General features: G+C 40.9%; 1 protein-coding gene across 4 annotated transcripts in view; it reads left to right on the forward strand.

Moving 5' to 3' along the window:
* Positions 1-1,052: 1,052 nt before the first annotated feature.
* Positions 1,053-21,988, forward strand: part of NISCH (nischarin) — a 29,583-nt gene continuing 8,647 nt past the window's right edge. For 2 of the 4 annotated variants that reach the window (XM_071439855.1, XM_071439856.1), the window contains exons 1-13: positions 1,053-1,279; positions 6,755-6,838; positions 7,554-7,736; positions 11,020-11,068; positions 12,681-12,844; positions 14,199-14,294; positions 15,874-15,969; positions 16,264-16,419; positions 17,732-17,800; positions 18,247-18,432; positions 18,648-18,776; positions 19,201-19,314; positions 20,151-20,259. In XM_071439855.1, the coding sequence (XP_071295956.1) occupies positions 1,193-1,279; positions 6,755-6,838; positions 7,554-7,736; positions 11,020-11,068; positions 12,681-12,844; positions 14,199-14,294; positions 15,874-15,969; positions 16,264-16,419; positions 17,732-17,800; positions 18,247-18,432; positions 18,648-18,776; positions 19,201-19,314; positions 20,151-20,259 (1,522 nt within the window). In that variant the 5' untranslated portion in view covers positions 1,053-1,192. Of the gene's footprint in view, positions 1,280-6,754; positions 6,839-7,553; positions 7,737-11,019; positions 11,069-12,680; positions 12,845-14,198; positions 14,295-15,873; positions 15,970-16,263; positions 16,420-17,731; positions 17,801-18,246; positions 18,433-18,647; positions 18,777-19,200; positions 19,315-20,150; positions 20,268-21,988 lie in introns of all 4 variants that reach the window. The other 2 variants (XM_071439857.1, XM_071439858.1) reach the window with 2 other exon arrangements.

Consider the following 21,988-nt stretch of genomic DNA (forward strand, 5'->3'; position numbering starts at 1 on the left):
GGGTGCACACAGCCTGTCAGAAAGGTTGCCATAGCATGACTTTCCCTCAGGGCAGCTCAGGTTCAGCTCAGGGGAAAAGGCTGAGGAGAGTTTGTTTGCCATCTTTTAGACTCTGCACTGCTGTTACAAATCCCTGGCAAGATCCTTTAGTGTGTACAGGCTTGAAACACTTCCCCATGCTCAGTGGGACAGTGAAAGGAAAGTCCATGCTGCCAGTAAATCACCCCAAACAACACCCCGAGTTCACTGTGGGCTCATTCCTGAGTGAGTCAGCCCAGCTCCTCAGCTCTGTTTTTGGGGTGGCACCAGGCAGCTCAGTCACAGAACCACTGAGGTGGCACCTCAGCCTGGTGTGACGGTGTCCAAGCCTCCAGCCCTTGGTGGCCACAGATGTGCACCACGAGCTGCCAGCAGCTGGGACAGTGTCACAGCCACAGCACTCGGAGGGGTCTCAGGCCTCAGCAGCTCCGCACTGCAGGGATTGCATCCCTCTGGAGTGCACTGGATTGGGCTGGGTCGGATTCATTGGATTGTACTGGATTGCATTGCATTGCACTGTATTGAATTGGACAGCATTGGATTGCATTGGATTGGAGTGGATTCTATTCCATTGGATTGCATTGGATTGGATTCTATTCCGTTGGTTTCCATTGGATTGCATTGGGTTGGATTCTGTTCCATTGGACTCCATTGCATTGAATTGGATTCCATAGGATTGCATTGGACTGGACTGGATTCCGTTGGACTCCATTGGACTGGATTGGATTCCATTGGATTCCATTGGATTCCGTTGGACTCCATTGGACTGGATTGGATTCCATTGGATTCCGCTGGACTCCATTGGATCGCACTGCACCGCACTGCGCGACGCCCCCCAGGCACAGCTAGCGCGCATGTGCGTTCGGCTAGGCTAGACCCCGCCCCCCGCGGGACATAGCCCCGCCCCACAACACCAAGCCCCGCCCCTGCACCGAGCACCTCCCTCCCTCGCTCAGCCCCCGCCCCTTCGCGCCGAGCCCCGCCCTCTGTGCCCATAAAGGGGCGCGGGCGGAGCGCGCCGCGCCCTAAGGGGGTCGAGCCAAGATGGCGGCGGCGGCAGTGCGGGCCGGGCGGGCGGCGGGTGCGGGCGGCGGCGGCCGCGGGGGAGCCGTGACGGCCTGAGCGGCTGCGCCCCGGCGCTTCTCCCGGCGACATGGAGGCGGCGGCGGGAAGCGAGGACGGCGAGGAGCCCCCGCGGGAGGCCCGAGTCCTGGGCTCTGAGCTGGTGGAGACGTACACGGTGCGAAGCGGGGAGGCCGTGCGGGACGTGCGGGCGGCGGGGATGGGGCAGCGGGCCCGCCGCCTCAGCGCTGCCGGGGGAGCGGGTGAGGCCGGGCTCGGGGCCGGGCTGCCGCCGGCGGCTGTGCCCGGCCGGAGCCGTGCCCACGCTGGGGACGGAGCGAGGCATTTGGCACAAGTTTCAGAGGGGCTTCGGGGAGAGGAGCCGTGTGGGAGCGGGGCTCCGCCGGGAGAAGCGGCCCCGAGCTCCGCGTAGCCTCGGTCCTTCGGGAGAGGCGGAGGCTCCGTGGACAAGTGTCGTGTTCTTGCCCGTATATATCAATGTGTATGTGCGTATGTTTATGAGAGATTGCTATCGAGTAAACATAGCTTTCAAAGCTGGACTAAACAAAGCAGAAAATCTTTCCTTTGCGTGGAAGTATCATTAAAAAATCCCCTCTGATCTTATTTCCAGAGGAAATCAGATGATTTAGGATAGACAGTTTTTCTTTCATCCCACAAAAAAAAAAAATGCCAGCAGTGTTTTAATTTGAGGAAGGAATGAAGCTTTTTATATATAACTTGTTTTTAATCTGGTCGCATTCTACCAAGAGTTAATTGGTCTGTTTTTCAGGAAGAAGCTCATCCTAAAGCAGACCTCAGTGTAATTGCAGATAGAAAATGCCTCGAGCACACCACCCTTTAGTTATATAACTAAAAAATGTTTTCTCCTTCTGTTTTATTTTAGTGTGATTTGAAAGACCTTTTTTCAGTAGAATGCTCATGGGTGACAGGCTTCCTGCTGTGGGAAAGAAAAGGGAAAGGGGAGCAATGGTTTAGAAAGAGAGGATTTGGAAAGTTGTGTGATGGATACAAGTAATGCTTCATGCTCCTGCCTCTGTAAAGGTATCCAGGGAAAACAGAGCAACGGGAGAGTGGTCTCTGAGTTGTTAATAGGACAGAGCTTTACACAGCTGTGGCACATGAAGAGCCTAATTCCTTCCCAGGTGATGACTATTGGAACACAATTGTGGGAATGACTTTCAGGTGGTGAGTTGCCATATTTACAGGCAAAAACGTGTGGAGCATTTGGTGAAGGAGTTGACTGCAAGCTTGAAATGAATTTTTGAGAAGTGCCTGAGCTCATTCTCTTAGTTGCATGATGTGTATTTTCAGAAATGGTAGCACTGCTGCTGAGGTGTTACTGGGGGTGTGTTAGGATGTGGTTCAACCCTCAGTCAGCCCAGAGGCACAGTGAGACCCGTGGCTTGGGGACTGGAAACTTCCATGTCAGGTGTGAACCAAGACTCAGCAGTGGTGTTGAGAATTTCAATCAGTATTATGCAATACCAGTGAATGAGAAAATCAAGTGCATTCAGTTGACAAAATGCCGGTGTCATCTGCCCCCTTATCCCTCTGGAAGTTATGGTGCAGGAGGTGAAAGGAGCTCCTTTGCTGCTTTAGCCTGCAGACAAGTGCTGTGGTAGGGCCACCCTTGGGTGACACCATTAGTGTTCTAGATTGAGCTGGAGTTCAGGTGTGTAGCTCTGCAGGTGGTGTTCATCTATCAGCTGATAGTTGAGGATAACATTTGAAGCTGCTGCAGCTAAGCCCAAGGAAGTTTATTTTTTCAAGACCAGATTTCTTTCTTTAGTGGTTATGGAAATACCATGCTACTTTAATGCAATTTTTCTTGGGAGCTTTAAAAGTACAGTGTATGAAAGACAGGATTTACCAGTATTTGGTCCTGCTTTGATTCTCTTGCTGCATTTTTGAAGGCATGTTGGCACTAAGCTTGCCTGTGTGTAAACCTCCTGAAGCTGTTAGCAGGTCTCCAAGGCTGCTTGTCAGCTTTTATGAGACAGGCCCAAGCCATTAGAAATGTGGGACTAGATCTTTAAATGAAAGCAGAAGTTTTATAAAATTTGTCACAGGCTGAAAAATTTTTGAAAAAAATAGCATGTGTTTAGTGTTCATAATTAGTTGAGTGGAGTTTAAGGACATGACAAAGACCTACACCAGGACAGAGACTGTTAAATGGTGTAAAAGTCAGTCAAATTTGGTAAAGGTAAGAAAGGAAATACAGTTGTAGCAACCTGCATCTTCATCCATTACCGTGTGGTCAGGTGGCTGTGATCCTATTTACATCCTTGTTTTTAAAAGATTGTTTTTCTTGTGGCATATGAGCTTCCTGTTGCACTCTGTGTTTCAGAGCTCACTCTCCATAGAAGGGGACTGTCATGACATCTGTTTGACTGTTGTGGTATCAGATCCTGTAGAATATATCAGGGAGCCCCACAGTTCTGTGTAATGTTGAAGGTACTTTCAAAAATGTGATTCTCCTTGGAGTGTTTAGGATGAAAGGCAAGGTATGGGTAAATCCAGCAGGAAAAAATGCTGCACTGGTGGATGTGTTTTCTCTTGGGTTAGTAAGCTGTGAGCATTTCTCCAGGGTTTCTCCTGGGTGTGCTGGTCCAGCTGATGCTGACTGAAGACTGGGTTTGAGTAGAAGGCCTCAAAGCTGTCAGTGCTTCATTTGTTTCCTGCTGTGCATTTGTTTGGCCTAAAATTGCCTTCCTGCTTTTCCTGGTTTTTGCAGCTGTTTTAAACATAAATACTAACTTTGATATTTAAGGAAATACTGTTGCTTCCTTGAATGGGTGTAAACTGACTACATGATGAGGCAGAAGGAGGAGGTGTGCATCACTGCTCTGGAATTTGGGACCTGCTGGCTGTAGTCACACCTGTGTCCCAGGCTTCCTGTGGAGAGCTCTGTCATTTAAGTGTTGGGTTCTTATTTGGTTTTTTTACAGTACTGAAGCATGTGCAGTGGGATGAGACATAATGTAGAAATGCCAGTTCTCCATGTAAAGCAAGGTAGGCAGGTTTTGTATAGGAAGTGAACAAAAAGCAGTCTGGAATTGCTGTTGTTCATTTAATATCTGCTTTAAAAATGTTTAGTAGGTCCTCCAGCCCTCAGTATTTAAGAAGATGAAGGGATGCTGTTTGGTGCTGTGGGCTCTTAACTGCAAAGAACACGTAGTGGCTTGCTAGAAAACAAAAAAAATATACATATAGCATTGCAAATATGTCAAACACTTTGCAAAGTAGAACATAACCAAAAGAGCTGATTTATAGAAAGATGGACAAAACTTTTTATGCAGAAGGGTTTGGTAGAGACAGGTGGAGGAGGAAATCCTGTGAACATGAAGGGTTTTGTGTTTTCGCTCAATAGAAGTGCGGTTTGTGGCGTAAGGATGGGTGGGGATTTCACATGGTATATTTATTTATGTCTGCAAGAAAGTGCAGAGTGGAGATGTCATCATCTATCTGTGTATTCCTTTAGCCCTTGGTGTGACAGGCAGCCTTGAAGGACCTTAACTTCACCTGTCAGCCTTGTTGTATTAGTGCACTCAAAAATTGTTAGTGATGAACTTAAGCTCCTAAAACAGTGAAATATCTAAGGGGATTTTTTCTTTTAAAATGATTTATTTCTATATTAAGACAAGCCTTAATACGCACATCAGCATATTGCATTTATATATTTATTCTTCAGGATAATGGCAGCTTGTGGATTGATGTGAAATCAGTTGCTGTCTCTGCATACTGATGCTGTTTGGGGGGGTGAATATGTACTGCCTGCTCTGGCTGCCTTCTAGATGGGAATGCTACAGCTTTTTAAAGACTTAACTTAATGAATTGTATCAGTGCATGCAAATGCTCACTTTAACAGTTAATTTCCCAACCAGACTGTCCATTTCTCTGAGTTTCTAGAAGTGGTCAGTGCTTGCTATTTCAGCAAAAGGATATTAAACTTTTATTACAAATTTACTCTGTGTTTTATACAGGAGGAGGGGTTTGCTTGCTCACCTGGTGAGTTGTCAGTTGGGACATGTGAAGTTACTGAGTTTCCAGTGTCTAATCTTAGGTTTCATGCCTTGTGTACTCAATGTGCATTTAGATGCACTGCTTGCTCTGCCATAGTTTAGCACAGTCAGCTTTTCAAAACAATTGGTATTTTTATTATGCCTTATAAATATAGTACTTCTTTACTTCTAAGTTTCGTTCCTTGGATTTTCTCCTTGCTTTCCTTGGGATTGTGAGGTGCTTTTGAATGCTGGTGTAATTTCTGTTCTGGTTTGTCACCAGCACAGTGATTAATCCTGATCTGCTGTTTCCCAACACAACATGACAGGAAAGCAGGCACAGGCCTTAATTGAGTCCATAATTCTGTGTGGGCATTCTTCTGTGTTTTCAGTGCTCATCCCAGCACTGATGTGTCACTCACCGCGTGCTCGAGTCAGACATCTTGGTTTGGTTCTCTGTAGGGCTTGGGTTTTGTTCACTGAGCCAGTGTCAGATGCTTACAAAAATAAAACTGGCATGAACTATAGTTCATCTTCTAAAATGCAGGTGGTACTCTATTTAATGCTTGACATTGTGCTGCTCTGTACTTGCAGTAAGTGAAAACTGGTCTTTTATGTAACAGATTGAAACTGTTACTGATTTTTGTTTTCTCATGTGGGTTTAGCAACTAGATGTGTATCATCCTCATAGCAGCTATGAGTCAGCTCTGGGTGATCTGTGGTAGTAAGCAAGTTCTTAACTGTATTAAATGCTTTCAAGATTTGATTACAAGTTGGTGTTTTCTCCAAAGAGTATAGTTGGACTGGATAATATAGTTTATTTAATTTGTTGTATTCAAGTAGCTGTGGAACTGGTTTTGCAGAGCCTTCTTTGTTTACAGCTTGTGTTTTAGCTTGTACCTTTGAAATGTCTTTGGGATGGCTTTTTTCTGGCATATCAAAAGGTAGGCTGAGCCTCCTGCAAAACCAGCACTGTTCAATCCAGAAAGTCACCTAGAATGAAAATCTTTGTTTGGTACATGCATGGCTAAAAATACTTATTTTTGTATTAGGAGATGTTGGGTTGCTTCAGATAATTGCGGTGATACTTTGAGCTCAGTAACTCCTCAGGAAGATGTCTTCTGTGCTTTACCCCAAAAGCAATAAAACAGCATCCACCCAACCAAAGGATTTGTTCTGTTTTCTCAAGAGTTAAGCTCCAGATTTCTGCTTAACTGAAGTGACAGCAGGATGCTTGCCAAGTTCCTCTGCCCATTGTGGAACTTGGTAGATGGAAGAAGGGATGCTGCTGTCTCAGGCTTGTGGGTAGCTATGAGGACCAACTTCAGTTAGCAGAAACTTTTGGAAAAAGAGGTAGCTTAGAGCCCTTGGTCATTAACCTTTGGGTTGCAAAAAAAAAGCCACTGCTTTACACTGAGGCATCTGCATGTTCTTGTTATGGAGCACCCTCGTGAGTGAGATCAGGCATCCCCCATCAGCAAAACCCCCTCAGACCTGGGGTTAGCATTTCCTTAGCTCTGGTCCTTGCAGAATATATACCCACCTTCCAGTGCTCCATCAATCAGCAGGTCTCACAGGCAGCTTCTCTTTAAATGTTTTGCAGTGTCCTTACTTGAATTTCATCCTTTCAGGTGTACATTATTCAGGTCAGTGTTGGCAATCATCAGTGGACAGTCAAACATCGTTACAGTGATTTCCATGACCTGCATGAAAAGGTAAGAATGTTAAAACTGTGACCTTGGTATCTTACAAAACTTTGTACAGTTCTTGTAGTTCTGTTTTACAGAGTGATTTCTTTCTTCAATAAAGAGAGAATATCTGTCAGATGCCATCTGAACTGCAGATTCAGTCCTTTTTGTGAGAACATTATTACTTGTCCTGTTACACTCCCCTCTTGAACTGGGGGAGGTTGACCTGGACAGCTTCAGCCTTGGGTGGAAGCTGTGTCAGAGAGGAGAGTTCAGGCTGGAGTCAGTGAACTTTTTCCTAAGAAGGATGTTTATGATCAGCTGATTTGTTGGCCAAAGTCTCATCACAGTGGATGATAAAAACATCCTTAATGTAGCATGGGATATTTACCAACCAGTGCTGATAAAAAACAAAAATGAGGCAAAGTCTACTTTATTCAAGAGTGTTCTGCTTTCTCAGAAATGCACTGGTTATTTTGTTGTTTTATCACATTTCTTGCATTCTGCCCTGGTACTGAGTGATTCTTTGAGCAGACACTGTTATTACACTCTGATAATTCCATGACAAAATGTTCTTTCTGAAAATACCTAATACTTTGAAGGCAGTAGCTAAATTTACTGAAGTAATTTAATTTTTGGATCTTCCCAGCATCGGGCAACAAGCAACTTAATGTGTTCCATTGCATCTTTTGTGCAAGTTCAGACATTGTGTCAGGTATTAGCTCTGGTCTTTGTCTTTCAGCTTGTTTCAGAGAAGAAAATAGATAAAAATCTGTTACCTCCAAAGAAGATCATTGGAAAAAATTCCAAAAGCCTTGTGGAGAAAAGACAAAAGGAACTGGAGATCTACCTGCAAACTCTGCTGCTCAAGTTCCCTGTTACTGCACCAAAAGTTTTGTCACACTTCCTACACTTTCATTTATATGTAAGTTTATATTTTTAGTGTCTGAATAGAGGCCTGAGTCTCTTTTCCTCATTCTCTGACTTGGGGAGAATTCTGTGGAATCTTCATGAGTTTGCTGAAATGGTTCTTTTTCAACATTTTGCACAATATAACAAAGCATATTTTTAAGATTTTTGACACAGCTTTTTATTGTAGTAGACACTGTGCTGGGAAGTAGTGTGGGCAGGGACTCTAAAAAGAAAAAAATAAATGCTGGCAGGAGAGCTGGAAGCTGTGAATAAATGTGAGGCTGAATTAGTTAGGCTGAAGTCAAGAGTGCTGGCTCTCAAATGAACATTGCATAATGGATCCACACCCCCCTACTTAGTGGCTAATGGTTGGAGCTGTGGTTCACACTGGAACAGTTTCCAGTAGCCCAGATGAAGAACAATGATGCTTCTCTGTGGAAGCACAATGATGGAGTGGCCTTTGGAGAAATAGCTCCAGCAGACAGAATGTTACAGTAAAGGATATTTGAAGCAAGAAGCAATTACTTGATTTCATGTTCAGATTGCAATTTGCTCATCTCTTGTGTATAGTTGGGCTTTTTTTTTGCAATATGGCATCATGTTGTAAGGGGAAGAAGGAATTTCATCAAGAGGAAAAAGCACTGGAGAACTGAGTGGAAAGCATCCCCACTGCTTTGGGGTGGGATGTCTTGAGAAGGCCCATCAGGGTTTCATAGCTTCAAAAATTAGTCACCAGTGATCCATTAGGTGTTAATTAAGTTTTAGCAACAAAAGAAAGCCTGGTTTAGTTATGTTACATGAACATAATTATCCTGGTGAGACTTCAGAGTTTCTTAGATAAAAATAGTAGAAGGTTTATTCCACAGCCTTGCTATTGCCTTGCAGACTTAAGAGGGAAGCACAGATTTGTAACTATCCAGCCCTCTGAGATGGATTTGAGGTTTTAAATTTATTCAAAATGTCTGACAATGTAGAGAGAATTCTGGTCAAATAAACCAAAATTCCAGTGATCACCAGCAAATTGCATAATTTTTCTGTTCTATGCTCTATCTTGTAGATGACGTCTGTTTCATTAAAGTTTCAGTGTTGTAACTTCACATGGTTTTTATGCAAGCAGAAGTTCTTCCTTGCCCCTGACTTATTTCTCAGGACTATTTTTTATCTCTTGTAATGTAATCTTTTTTTGCTTTTCCAAAGAGCTATCAGTATTTGGATATGAATGCTTCCCTGTTTCTAAACTGCTCTTGGGTATTAAGAGCAAAGCTGTTGTTTAATCTGCATTTCTTTGCTTTAGGGGGATCTGATTTAGTTGTAAACTCTATTGTGTTTTGCTTGGAACTTTAGAATACTTTTAAATATTTACCAAAAATGTGTTAATTATTCAGGAGAAAAGCTAAATATTTACCACTGGAATTCTACTGGAAAAAATTACCTTTCTGCAGAACTTTGATCTTTTAAAATATCTTCATTACCAGGCAACCCATGTACATACTGGAGCCATTATAATCCCTGATATTGCCTCATTAATTTATGTAGGAAGGCTACAATATTTTTGTCTGTTCTTTTTTGCCGTATTTCCAGTAAGGATTATTTAATTTCATTTCCCAGGTTAATAGAACTAAATGGAGTTGAAAAAGCAGCCATTGATACATTAAAGTCACTTTGAAGCCTTTTGTTGTTCTTGGGTACAGCCTAGCAAAGAGAAACAGTTGCATGTGACAGCAATGTAGAACTTTATTGTTGCTTTGACATTGAAAAGGATTTCTGCAGTGATGTGGGGATGCTTATTTTGTTGCATGGTCTTTGTCACCTTAGAAGATTGGGTTTGTTAACTTACATGTAGAAGGTTTTGCAGGAAAAGCATTGAGTACTCACAAACTGCTGTTCAGAGACACCTGCAAACAATGGACTTCTGAGGGTGTGATGCATTTAAGTAGTTACAGCTAAGACAGAAGTCTCTTGTAGATCTGACAGAGGAATAGAGTTCCTTTTTTTGCCTGCTAGTCACTGAACAGTCTAAGTCATAATCTTGTTCCAATTATAAATGTAGGAAAAAAATTTTGGCTCTGTGTCCCAGATGACAAAAGAGATACAGAGTAGAGTTTTCAATTAAGTCTGTGCTTGCCAGATGAGTGTAACTGGCTTATTCAAATGTGAATCAGAATTGTTTAATTTTGTTTGGAATACAGCTTTGAGCTTGTTGTTCTCAAAACTATGGCGTGGAGGCTTTGTTCATCCTCAGTGAATGGGGTTTCAGTTGCACTAAGAATGTGATGTTCTAAAATCCTTGCCTCATCAAATGAACTGAGCTGTCTGCTGCAGATGTCCTGTGGACGTATTCCCTTGTTGTGAATCATGAGGTATTTGTCAGCAAAGTAAACTCATGAAATATTCATGTGGCAATGATCCATAATATCTGTTCATACTTTGCAGCTACCTTAAAATGAGATGTTTCTCTAGGAGAAGCTTCACCCTCACAGTTTTATTTTGTTCTTTTTGTGGGCCTTTGAAAGGGAGCGGTTGGGAGTGCTCAGAACTATTTCTGGACTTGCACAGAGCATTTGCTTTTTGTGGAGAGAGGTGTGCTCAGGTGGGAAATACTGATCTTTGTGCACCTGCAGATTCAGGAAGTACAAATCCCTGCACTGAGTTTTCAGCCTTTCATGTTGGAGCCATCAGTGCCAGGAATGGAGGTTGAGCACCTGGGTGGCTTCAGGAGGGGAAGAGGGATGATGAGGAGGGGTTTGCATTACTTTGCAGCAAGCATAGCAGAGTTGAAGTCCAGAGTTGAAGACTACTTACTTTGTAAATCTCTTTTTTTCTGTAGACATGTTAATCTAAAGCATTCTCTGTGTTAGTGATATTCTGACAAAATGTTGAGTACTGGAGGCATTAGAATAGTCTTAATGTTCAAATTTGAAGAACACTACACTTGTAATATTTTCTTCAAAACAGAACTGTCTTCCAAGTTGGGCTAATGATGGCTAGTAATAACTAGCTCTAGTTGCTGCTGCCCTTTTATTGATGTGGGAATGGGATTATTTAAATGTAGTTCACTGTCTTTCATCTTGGAAGTTAAAATTATATGAAATAAAACCATGTCAAGTAATTTTTATGAAGTGTTTTCAAGTTAGAAACAAATCTATAAAACAGTCACCCCTGATTTCAGTAAAAAAAAACCAAACAACAGTCCTCTACCACAGCAAAAAAAAGGATACTTCACTAAAAGTCCAAATTAGAAAATTGGAACCATAAGTATGCAAATAACACTTCTTGCCATGGTTTATTGTTTGCAGGAGATCAATGGGATCACTGCTGCATTGGCTGAAGAGCTCTTTCACAAAGGTAAGGAACTTGCAGCATTCATTCCAGGAATGTTTTCCTCTCTGTTCATGCATTCACAGATCTTTCATATTTTACCTCCACACAATGAGATCTGCTCTTCCATATCTGACTGATACTTTTTCTTCCCCTTCTTTCTTTTTTTCTTTTTCTTGCTGCTTGCACTTTAATTCAAGCTACATTTTGTGAAGAGCTGCAACAGTCTTGCAGCCACTGTTGGAACAAGAAATTGGTGAATGCGTGTTTCGAAAAGGGCCTCTTAGTCTGTGTCCTTAAGGGACAGGATGTGGCAGTGGTGATCAGGAGCTTTTGCTAAGCTCTGTGTCAGTGTGTTTTAGTGTAACCTGTGAGGAAGCTTGGTCTGTGTTAGTGCATCCTGACAGTCTGTGTGCTAAATGCAAGAGATCACTTTGGATATCTAAATGTTATTCTTCCAGAATTCAGGAAACAGGAGACCTTCTGGTCAGTTAATTTAAGGGTGTGCTTTTCTGAGGCTGGCAGATGAAAATGAAATGCTCTTACTGTAACTACAACAGCTCCAGCTGCTCCATTAGCAGCAGAAGGCATGTGAAAGGATTAATCCTTGCTATTTTTGTTTTGAAGGACATACAAGATGCTACTTTATAATTCCAGTTGGCTGAGGCGTGGTAGGCATGATAGGTGAAACATTTTTCAGCAATGCCATTTCAGATTTTCTGGCAGAAAGTTACCTTTAGGTGAAGCCACCTCAGAGTCCATTCAGTGAATTTTGGAATATCTAAAGCTTGTGAAGAAATCTTTGCTGGCTTTCTGGTGCCTGCAGTCTCAGTGATACGAGAACTGATGTGTCACTGACTGCTCTGTATTAGTGTAATCTTCCAGTAATGTATATGCAGCTGGACTCTTGGACTTGATCCCACTGAAGCTGAAGGGAATTTTACTCCTCAGAGCATTTCTGAGAACTCTGCTTATCACAAAAGCTGATGCTTTCTTGTCCATGAAGTCAAACTGGTGTCCCTAAAAGGAAGAAAGATATTCATTCCATGTGTGTGTTCCAGCTGCTGAAGCCTACATCGAGCTTATGGTGCCTTCAGAGAGGCTTTTATGTGCTGCTTCCTGCTGTTCCTACTGTTAAATTGGATTGTGAAATTATAATTAGATAAGGCATTTTCTGTTCTGGGCATTTGCTTTGGTACTAGCATGTAGAAAATCCCCATACTTTCAAAAAAACATATTATTCACTACAGTTCTGCATTTAGCATAGCAAAAGATCTGAGGTCTGTATTTTAGATAGCAGGTGCTGTGTTTTCTTAATAGAAAAAAACCTGACTGCTATAAACTTAGAGATATCTCAGAAAAAGTTTCATAATTCTTATGTTATATAAGGGAACTTTGATTCCAGTCCTGTAAAGGCTGAGAGAAATTTGCCATTAATTGCATTAGAAACTTCAGGCCTGTATCATGAGTGCCCACTTGAATACCTGAATTATTTTGGTGTTAAAAAAATTATTTTGCTCCCTCAATTTTCATCTTACAGTACAAATGACAAACCTGTATCACTCCATTTCCCATGTACCATTTATTCCTTGTGAGCCTTGCAACGTTGTGTTTGATCCTGAGCTACTCTGTTTTTCAGGAGAGCAGCTCTTAATGGCTGGAGAAGTGTTCACCATCAGGCCCCTGCAGTTGTACGCTGTTACTCAGCAGCTGCTGCAGGGCAAACCTACCTGTGCTAATGGAGATGCCAAAACAGATCTAGGGCATATTCTGGATTTCACTTGTAGACTCAAGTATCTAAAGGTGAGGTCAATGTTAAATAGGTGTTTATGCTGCCAACCTTCAATCCATGCTGTGCTCTAGGCAAGGTGTTTGCTGTGTGATGTGGTCTTTTCAGCAGTGCCCTCTGTATAGATGTAGCCACAGAATCTTCCTGGGTGCCAGTAGAGATGGGTAAAGAAATAAATATTGACCTCTTCAACCTTGCTTTCTTTGCAGGCACTGTGGGTAGGCCACTGTTTATGAATGAATGTGCATATGTGCATCTATATAAATCTTGCCCCTTTCTCACTGTCTGACTGCATCTGAAAGTTAAAAATAAAACCCTAAAAAGTGCCTCAGTTTCATAGATAGCCCTGAATTTCTTGCTAAAATGCCATTTCAGAATAAATGTAAAATGGCTTCAGAACAGATAGTTTTTGTCAGGACACAATTTGACTTTTTTTCTACCAAAGAAATTAATTAGACTTTCCCTAAAGTATTTTTTTAACACTGCTTGCTATGACTCAAAAACTCATTTTAGCCCTTTATTGCATGAGGAGCTGCCTTTTAACTGTGTCGTGTGTTCAAAGCTGAAATCAAATGGTGGATCAGGGAAGCAAAACCACAGCTGTGCTGGTGTTCCTGGGGCTCCTCAGTTGCCTTTGTCATCCTCTGTCTGTATAGAATCCTCTAAAGGGAGGATTTTCTGGCTGGAGAGGAGCTCATTGTTTAGAAAAATCGGCATCTGCAGAATTTCTAGCCCTTCTGAATGCTTGTGAGTGGGCACATTCAGAACTTGTAAGATACATAAAACCAGAGAAAACCCTTTGAGTTTTCTCTCAAAATTCTATTCACAGCAAACATAATGAAGCCATCTGCTTTTTATGCTGCTGACATGCTCTGAGGCCAGAATCCTGTGCCCACATGGAAATACCAGATGCATTTTTATTGATGTATCAGTGTAATGCTTGTTTTCTTCAAACCCATCTTGTCAATGCCTTGAACTCCATCCCTTGTAGTGGAATTAAAGACAGTGCAGACTTGGAGGGTTCACAGGTTTCATGGAAGTTGTTTTCAGTGAATTTTCTCTGATTTTCAGCTAACAATGGAGCCTTGGTCAGCCTTGCTTATGATATTGCTTTTTGCATGCCCCATGTGCTACAGAATGCAAGCACAAGGTGGCACTTCAAGTTCAGTGCACTTAGCTGGAGCAACTAGTATTTGTTTTCCTGAAGAGTTAACCTGCAAGTGCCATGAATTTCATATTTGAAAAATTGCTTGGAACTTGGGCTGTCTTTCTAAGCCACTGCCCTTGGGCCATTGCCTGTGTAAGACTGGAATGTAAAAAAGTTGGATTGTGTACACTAACTCAGTTCTTTAATGTCTTAAATGCCAGGTCACTGGAACAGGGGGACCTTTTGGAACCAGTAACATTCAGGAGCATCTCTTGCCTTTTGATCTGTCTATTTTCAAATCACTTCATCAAATAGAGGTAGGGCTGAGATACTGCTCATATGTGCTCTGTAAATGCCAGGGCTGCTGCCTATATCTCAGAATTGGTGATTCTCTGCTTTGATTTGCTGCTGGAGTTGGGGAATGCAGAGTTTAGGAAGACTGTTTCATTTGTGAAACAGTGTTTTTTCACAAGTTTTGGAAATAAGGACACAACATTTAAATTAGAAGACCTTGCACTGTGTGTATTTCCAAAAATACACAGTTTGCAGTATCCACACAAAACCTGTACCTGAGTGCCTTTCCACTACCTTAAAGAACTAACAAGTGGTTGTAGTAGGATCCCCTATTACAAAGTGCTTTTAGTTTGGAAAAAAAAAGTGTGTCAAGTATTTGTGAAAATACCCTGACATTAAATTTGTTTATGAAAGTGCCCTTTTGGATGTTGTGCTGCTTGCTTGATAATTTACAGATGTTTTTCACTGCTCTGCTTGCAATATAAATACCAGGGTTTCTAGCAGTTTTCAATGGATATTTTTTCAAATACCTGCTTGACCACTTCAGGTCTTTCCAGAGAGAAAGACTATCCAATACTGTCATGCAGTCTGTGCAGTTTTGGTGGATGCTGTACTTTTTCTAGTACATGAATGCTATTGTGTTATTGATATGAGGTGTCATGAGAAATACATGAACTGAAGTGTATTTCTGAAGTCAGGGATTTATTGTCATTCTCATACAGGAAAGAAGCTACAATAGAGTGAGAGAGTCTATAACACAGCAGAGAGGATAATGCAGAATTGTATCCATTTTCCCCTTTTCTGTGAGAATGAATGTGAGGAAAAAAGATTTTAGATCTTGAAGACTTTTGAAATTGTATGTTCATGAAAGGTTTTGGATTGACTGACACTAGATGTACACTTTCATCCCAAAGTAAGCACTGTCCAAAAAGTAACAGTGGTAATCTGGGAAGAATTTTTTCAAGAATGACAGAGATTTTTCAATCTCTGTCAGTTCATTGTGGTTTTCCTGATACACCAGCAAATGTGCCAGCTCTCATGGTTGCACAAAGTGTGTGACTGTCTACAGAGAAGGACCTGGACAGACACTGTAGCAGATTTTCAGTAATGTTGTTTCAAATTGAGCTACAGAAAAAGAGACTTTGTAATCTTAAACTCAGTCTGTGTAATTAGCTGACTACAGGTCCTCACTTTCTAGACATTTCTTTTTTCTTATAATAAAAAGAACATCTGATACCCAAATGAATGTGTCTGCAGGTAGAGTCATAGCTGGAAATAGATCTCTTTTAGGTAACAGTAAAAATGCTGTGAGCTGTTCAATCACCTGGGTAGTTTCACCTTGAATACGTGGGACAGGTGGAAAGTCAGTGGAGAAGCTTTGTTTAAATATATGTTTGAATTTCACTTTTCTCTAGTTATGTCTCTGATTTCTTGCTTTAGCTTTGCCAAGTGTCAGTGTTTCTGACCTGATAATCTCAGGAGATTTTAAGGAGGTGCTGTAACTACTTTGCAGATTGCTGTAGGATCTGCTGTAGCTACCTCTTGTGTCTCATTTGTCTGTCCTAGTACTTCTGACTATGTAATGTGATTTTTTTAAAATAGATCAGTCATTGTGGGGGAAAGCTTATCAAAGGGCTGACTTCATCAAAACATGCCCTGGCCACACTGAGTGTTCGATTTTCAGCAACATCAATGAAGGTAAGAGCAAGTTCCTCCTTCTGTGGGTATTCAAAGCATGTGCAAAACCAACATGCACAGTGGGGAAATATCCATTTGGAGTTCATGGAGTTTTCTGTACTGCCTATTGCAGGTTCTGTTTTTAAAACCATGGAACTCTAAGGGTTTTCTAACCTTACAGAATCTCAAGTTTCAGTGAGGGAAGTGTTTGGATGCTTTTGATGCTTGCTTAAATGGGATTGTTGGCATAGTTTCCAAAACCATTAGCTCTCCCTGAAGGTGTAAGCCAAATGTTGGTGTCCCTCTCTTAAATAGGAAATCCTGGTGCCTGAGGCCTCTGAGTTTGATCACTGGGAGCCAGAGGATGCACTGGATTCAAGTTGTCCAGTGACAGCAATTATCCCGACCTGGAGAACTTTAACAACCTTGGATATGAGTCACAATAGCATCTCTGAAATTGATGACTCAGTGGTAAGAAGTATTTTTAATTTGTGGAAAAAGAATTACTTATCTGTGGCACATTTTACACAGCAAGGATTTTGGATTTGCTCTACTGCTTTTTCTGGAGAATTTTCAGTTGCACTTTATGTGCACTTTATGCACTTATCTACCCAAGTTAATGCTTAGGAGATTTGTTCTATAAGAACTTCATTTCCTTTGCTAAAGGAGAGTACTTTTGTCATTTTGTGTTCTGTAGGCATTTCCATGAATTCTCACTTTTTGAAAGATGCTTTTACTGTTTGCCTTGGCTGTAGGAGCCAATTAGAGTTTTTTTAAAATTTTTTTATAAGAAAAAACACCTCATGGCTCAACTTTGGAGTAGTTATCAAGGCTGGAGTTTCCTGCATATTTAAAAACCTATGACGTGCTGGCAGCTTTCTTGACATCAAAACAATATGAGAAGCATGAAAACAAAATTTCGAGTATTTTGCCAGTACTTTAGAATTTTGTTTTGTAAATCAGCTATTAAGAAAAAAATTAACATTCATCACAAGAGCATGGTAAAATATGAACATAGCTTTTTACTTGAAGCTTTTACTTGAAGCTTTTTACTTTACTTTACTTTACATAGCTACTCTTGTGAAGCAGGAAATATTTACATGTGTAGCTCAACCAGACATCATAGAGTTGGAGCATAATTATCGTGTTCATAATTTTTTGTGATGTGGATTTAAGATGCTTCAGGTCTGTGTGCAGGTCTTAACTGGCTTGTCAAGGCAAATCAATTCTGAGATTACAACCAAAATCAAGCAGATGCAAAACACTGATGTCAAAATTCAGCATCAGGTTCAAGGTTTGAGACCTCCAAAATAAAAGGATTTCTGAGTTAAAATGCATTTTCTACAAGTTTGTGTGACCTTGTAGTTGTTGGCTGGTGTAATCAGTAATGGACTTACTCTGGGTTTTGGTACTACTGTCTTTATCCAGGTTTGTGTGTAGCATAAATCCCCTGGTTTATCTGTTTGATAAGACCAAAGCAGCATTAGTGAGTTTTATCTATAATTAGTGGGGATAAGATAGGAGAAATTATTTGTCTTCAGTAAGAAACCAGGTTTTAGATTAAAACTGAATGGTGCCCCTCAGAGTAAACTCGTTTTCTTAAGTCTCAGCTCTTTTTTGCCCCAAGTCACACAGAATGCTTTCTTCATGCCAGAAGCTGGGAAGAGAGACTGTGTTGGATAACACCTTTCCATTGCTTTTGTGGGTCAGCAGATCCTGAAGGAAGTGTGGCCTGACTTAAAACTAAAGTGCATTTAACACAGAGGGGTTTTTTCCTTTCTAGAAATTAATTCCAAAGATTGAGTTCCTGGATTTGAGTCACAATGGGGTGTCTCTGGTGGAAAATTTACAGGTAAGTGATGCATTTGAAGATGAATTTTTTACCCAGCTGCCTGAGATCTTAGAACACAGATTTTCATGCTTCAGAATTTTGTTGCTCATCTTCATGGAGAGTAGTTTCAGCCCAAATAGCTGCATCTTTGTAACATCAAGTACTCTTTTAGTGATGCATTTCTTAAGTGCTCCTGGATATTTTAATTTCTTTGCCAATATTGACATACATTTAGTTCTTAACTAAATTCATTCACTTCCAGCTGTATGTGTGGGTTAGTAAAAATGCACTGGAGGAAATTCCATTTCTATAAGCTTTAACCTTTGTAATGAACAGTTTCTGGTCATTTCTTTCATGCTGTATAGTGTCCAGAAAACACTGTTGCACAATAAAATGAACCAGCCATAAGATAGCATCTTTGTTCAGTTTTAACTGGTGCATGACATGAATTTTCTCTGCTGTTGTAGCATCTGTACAACCTTGTTCACCTGGACTTATCCTACAACAAACTTACATCACTAGAAGGCGTTCACACAAAACTGGGAAACATCAAAACTCTGAATTTAGCAGGAAATCAGCTGGAAAGGCTGTGTGGTCTTAACAAACTGTACTCATTAGTCAACTTGGATCTGAGCAACAACAAAATAGAACAGGTAACTTGACTTTTGGTGTCAAAATGTGTGTTAGATCAGAAGCCATTTCTTTTAGTGGATCAAACTGCAGATAAATAAAAATGGCTGTATTGTGTGTAAAATGTGATTTTTCCTGGTTGTTGTATGTATGTAATCTGTGCAAGAAATGCTCAGTCTGTGTGCTCATTTCTATTTTGCCAGTCTGTATTCATGCTTTTATTCTCAAATACTTTCAGATTGATGAAGTAAAAAACATCGGCGGCCTGCCATGCCTGGAGAAGGTGATGTTATCCAGCAACCCTCTGAGCATCATCCCTGATTACCGCACCAAAGTCCTCGCTCAGTTTGGAGACAGAGCCTCAGAGGTGAGTCCCAGGACTGCTCTTCTCACCCTCCCTTCAGCCTGGGCAGGGAAGTGCTGCAAATGCTCTGAGAACCTGATGAGTTTTTGGTGTGCATTGGAGAAGGTGTTTAGAGAGTGAAACCTTATTAATGTTACTCAGCTGTGCTCCCGGGTCTAAATGAGATTTTACCCTGCCTCATTGGGTAACAAAGTCTGTTAATATTGAAACACTGTTGTGCTGGAATGGTGTTACACTTACCAAATGTTGCTGAGTTTGCATTAAAGTGATGTTAGCTCAAGGTCTAATGTGGTAATTGTTTCTGTGTAATGGTTACAAAGATGCTCATGGTTTGCATTGAGCCATGGCAATTTTTGATTATTCCATTAATAAAAAATTGGAGAATGCCTCATTTGCAATACTTTTAGATATTTTAACTTTTTTTTAGGTTTGTTTGGATAACATTGTTACCACAGAAAAGGAACTGGACACAGTGGAAGTGCTAAAAGCTATTCAAAAAGCAAAGGAGGTGAAATACAAACTCAGCAACTCTGATAAAAAGGTGAGTCTGGTGCTGTGAGAGAAGTAGAATGTGCAGCTTACAAAAGCTTACAAAATTACTTCTACAGGTTAGATGTAAGCAGAATGCAGTGAATTTTCCTTAGCATTAACATTTTTATGCTTTGTGTTTTAATGTTATATGAACTTTTAATGTTGCCTTTTTTACCTCTTTAGTTTTCAATGCATTTTTGGTAGTTATCTGACCTTCTATTTGTGGGCTGGCTCGGGAGAGAGGAAGTGGGAGGAAAAGATAAAATTACTTAATGGTGTACACAGTGAATTCACAGTTGACCTTAACAGCCATATTTTGTATCTTACACAAGTATTTCAGAGCTGTGATTTTACTGCTTGCATTGCAGAGTACTGAAATTACTTCCCCAAAGTTTCTTCCTGTGGGTATTCAGCAGTGGGAGAGAATCAGAAATCTGAATTCTCCTTGCCTTCCCTCGTACCTGGCTGTGTGCTGTGTAGTTGGTTAGTCTTGGTTTGGAAATCAGTGTAGGGAAAGAAGAGGTTCTGTCCCTACAATGCAGAAATCCTGTTTTCATTCTTTTGACTTGGGACACTGCCAATTCTGTCAATACAGTGATTAGTCAGTGATCAGAATGACTTCTCTAGAAGAATTCTTAGTGGAATTCCACCTAGTGTGAAAATTGAGACTTAGAGGAGGTGACCACCCCCACCACCCCCCACCAAAAAAAGAAAAATAAAAAGCTGGCACTAACTTTCCTTTTACTAAAATTGAGAAGGCTTGTGTGGACTTATTTTAGTTCAGGATCTCATGTGTCCTGTGTATTTAGTTTTTTTTCTTTAATTGCTGCGTACTTTCTTTATTAGATCAGTGAGGACTCCAGGCTCACTGCTGCCAGCTCCAAATCAAACTGTTCTTCTCTTACTGTTCGTCCTTCCTCTCCCTCTCTGCCTCGTCCTGTCAGCTCCAGCCAAGGTAATCATGTATGTATCGTGCTGCTGGGCTGAGCCTCTTGGTTCTGCTTTTCTAAGCTGCATTGATATACATGAATATTATGTGCATGGATTTAGGGCTTTCAAGACAAGCACAAAGACATGGTAGAATTGGCTTTGAAAGTGAAAGGTGTATGGAATGTGACTCAGCAAAATCTACCTGTAGTTCCCAGTAGTGGTTAAATATATGGAGTGAGAGTGTGGGTACAGGACTTTTTACTGCTTCATCCTGCAGAGGACTGGATGCCACTTCCAGGTTTAGAGTCATGCCTTAATGGAAAACTGTGGCATAGAGAGAAATATTTTGATATTGCTTCAGTACCCATTCTTGGTCTGCAAAATGTGAGCTCAAGCAGCATATGTTCCATTAGTGCTTTTTGCAAGGGGTGCATTTCTCTCACACCAGGGGGAAGATGGAGAAAGGAGATGAGAAAAAGACACCTGTGGGATTAGTGTTCTGGCTGAGCTGGTGATCTCAGCACATCTGTTGTGCTCTATAGTACCTGCTGACCTCACCTCAAATGTTTTTTACTCTGTGTTTCAAATGAATGTGCCTGCTGCATTAGGAACTTAGAAGAATGACTTAACTTTCCCCTTTAGCCCACAGGACTGACTTATGTGAATATTCACTTGTGACTGAGAAAAAGAGATAGAAATACTTGCTGGTTTTGACTTTTGTCTGATTGAGAAGTGCAGTAGAATATGCATAGTGAGAGAAGACTTCGTACCCATCGAAAAGAGTGGGGATTATCTTCTCCATTTCATGGGGGACACAGCTTCCTCTTACCATTAATCAGTGGATTGGTGGATAAGGGAGAGAAGCATCCCTGAGGAGCTTGATCTTTGGAAAAAGTCCATTGCTGTGACTTCTGCAGAATCAGCAGAGGTTTCTTTGTTCACTCTAGAAAAATGAAACTGTTCTGACAGCATTTGATGGAGGGGCAGACACCTAGATACACATTTAGTTGCTATTTATGTACTTTGCCTTTGTAGCCCTTCTAGATAATTTTTCATCTGCAGAAAAAATGCCAGTTTTTCCAAAATCAAGTAAATGCTTGCTTTAAAATATTAAGCACTTGACAAACTGTCTCAGTTCTGTAACTGTGTAACAACCTGCAGTTTTATACAGGACTTGCTGTAAAAATGTATGTCAGCAACCCCTGGGACTGTTTAAATTATTTATCAACAGATTTTTTTCTACTACAGTAAATGTTTAGGAGCAGACAAATCTTGGGAGAAAATAAAATATAGATCTTTCTAAAGGCCTTAGGAGTTCTATAGAGTGGTATAAGAGTCAAGGTTTATTTACTGTAGTCCTTTTCCATAAGATTCCTTCAGTAGAATTTTGGGGAAGGCTTTTATAAATAATGGGAAAATGAGGGTTGTGCAGGCTGTTTCTCAGCTTCAACAATAAAAATTTATTATTTGCTACATATCTAACTATGAAGGGTTGTTTTCAAAATACCAGTTTTGAGAAACCTATTTTAAAGAAAATGGAAATATGCTAAGCAATTAGTTTCACTGTTAGACCTTAAGTCATGAATAATGGAATTAATTTCCTGATATGCTGTTTCTATGAATTGTTTTCTCTGCATTTTCTAGACACCATCTGTTTCCGTAACATATTATTCATGCTTAATGTCATTGGGAAATGGCTTATGGAAAAAGATTAAATATTTATATAGGAAACAGAAAATCAAAAATAATGCTGT

This window comes from Agelaius tricolor, unplaced genomic scaffold, assembly GCF_023055355.1.
Source record: "Agelaius tricolor isolate 1412-34295 unplaced genomic scaffold, bAgeTri1.0.p SCAF_14, whole genome shotgun sequence".
Classification (NCBI taxonomy): Eukaryota; Metazoa; Chordata; class Aves; order Passeriformes; family Icteridae; genus Agelaius; species Agelaius tricolor.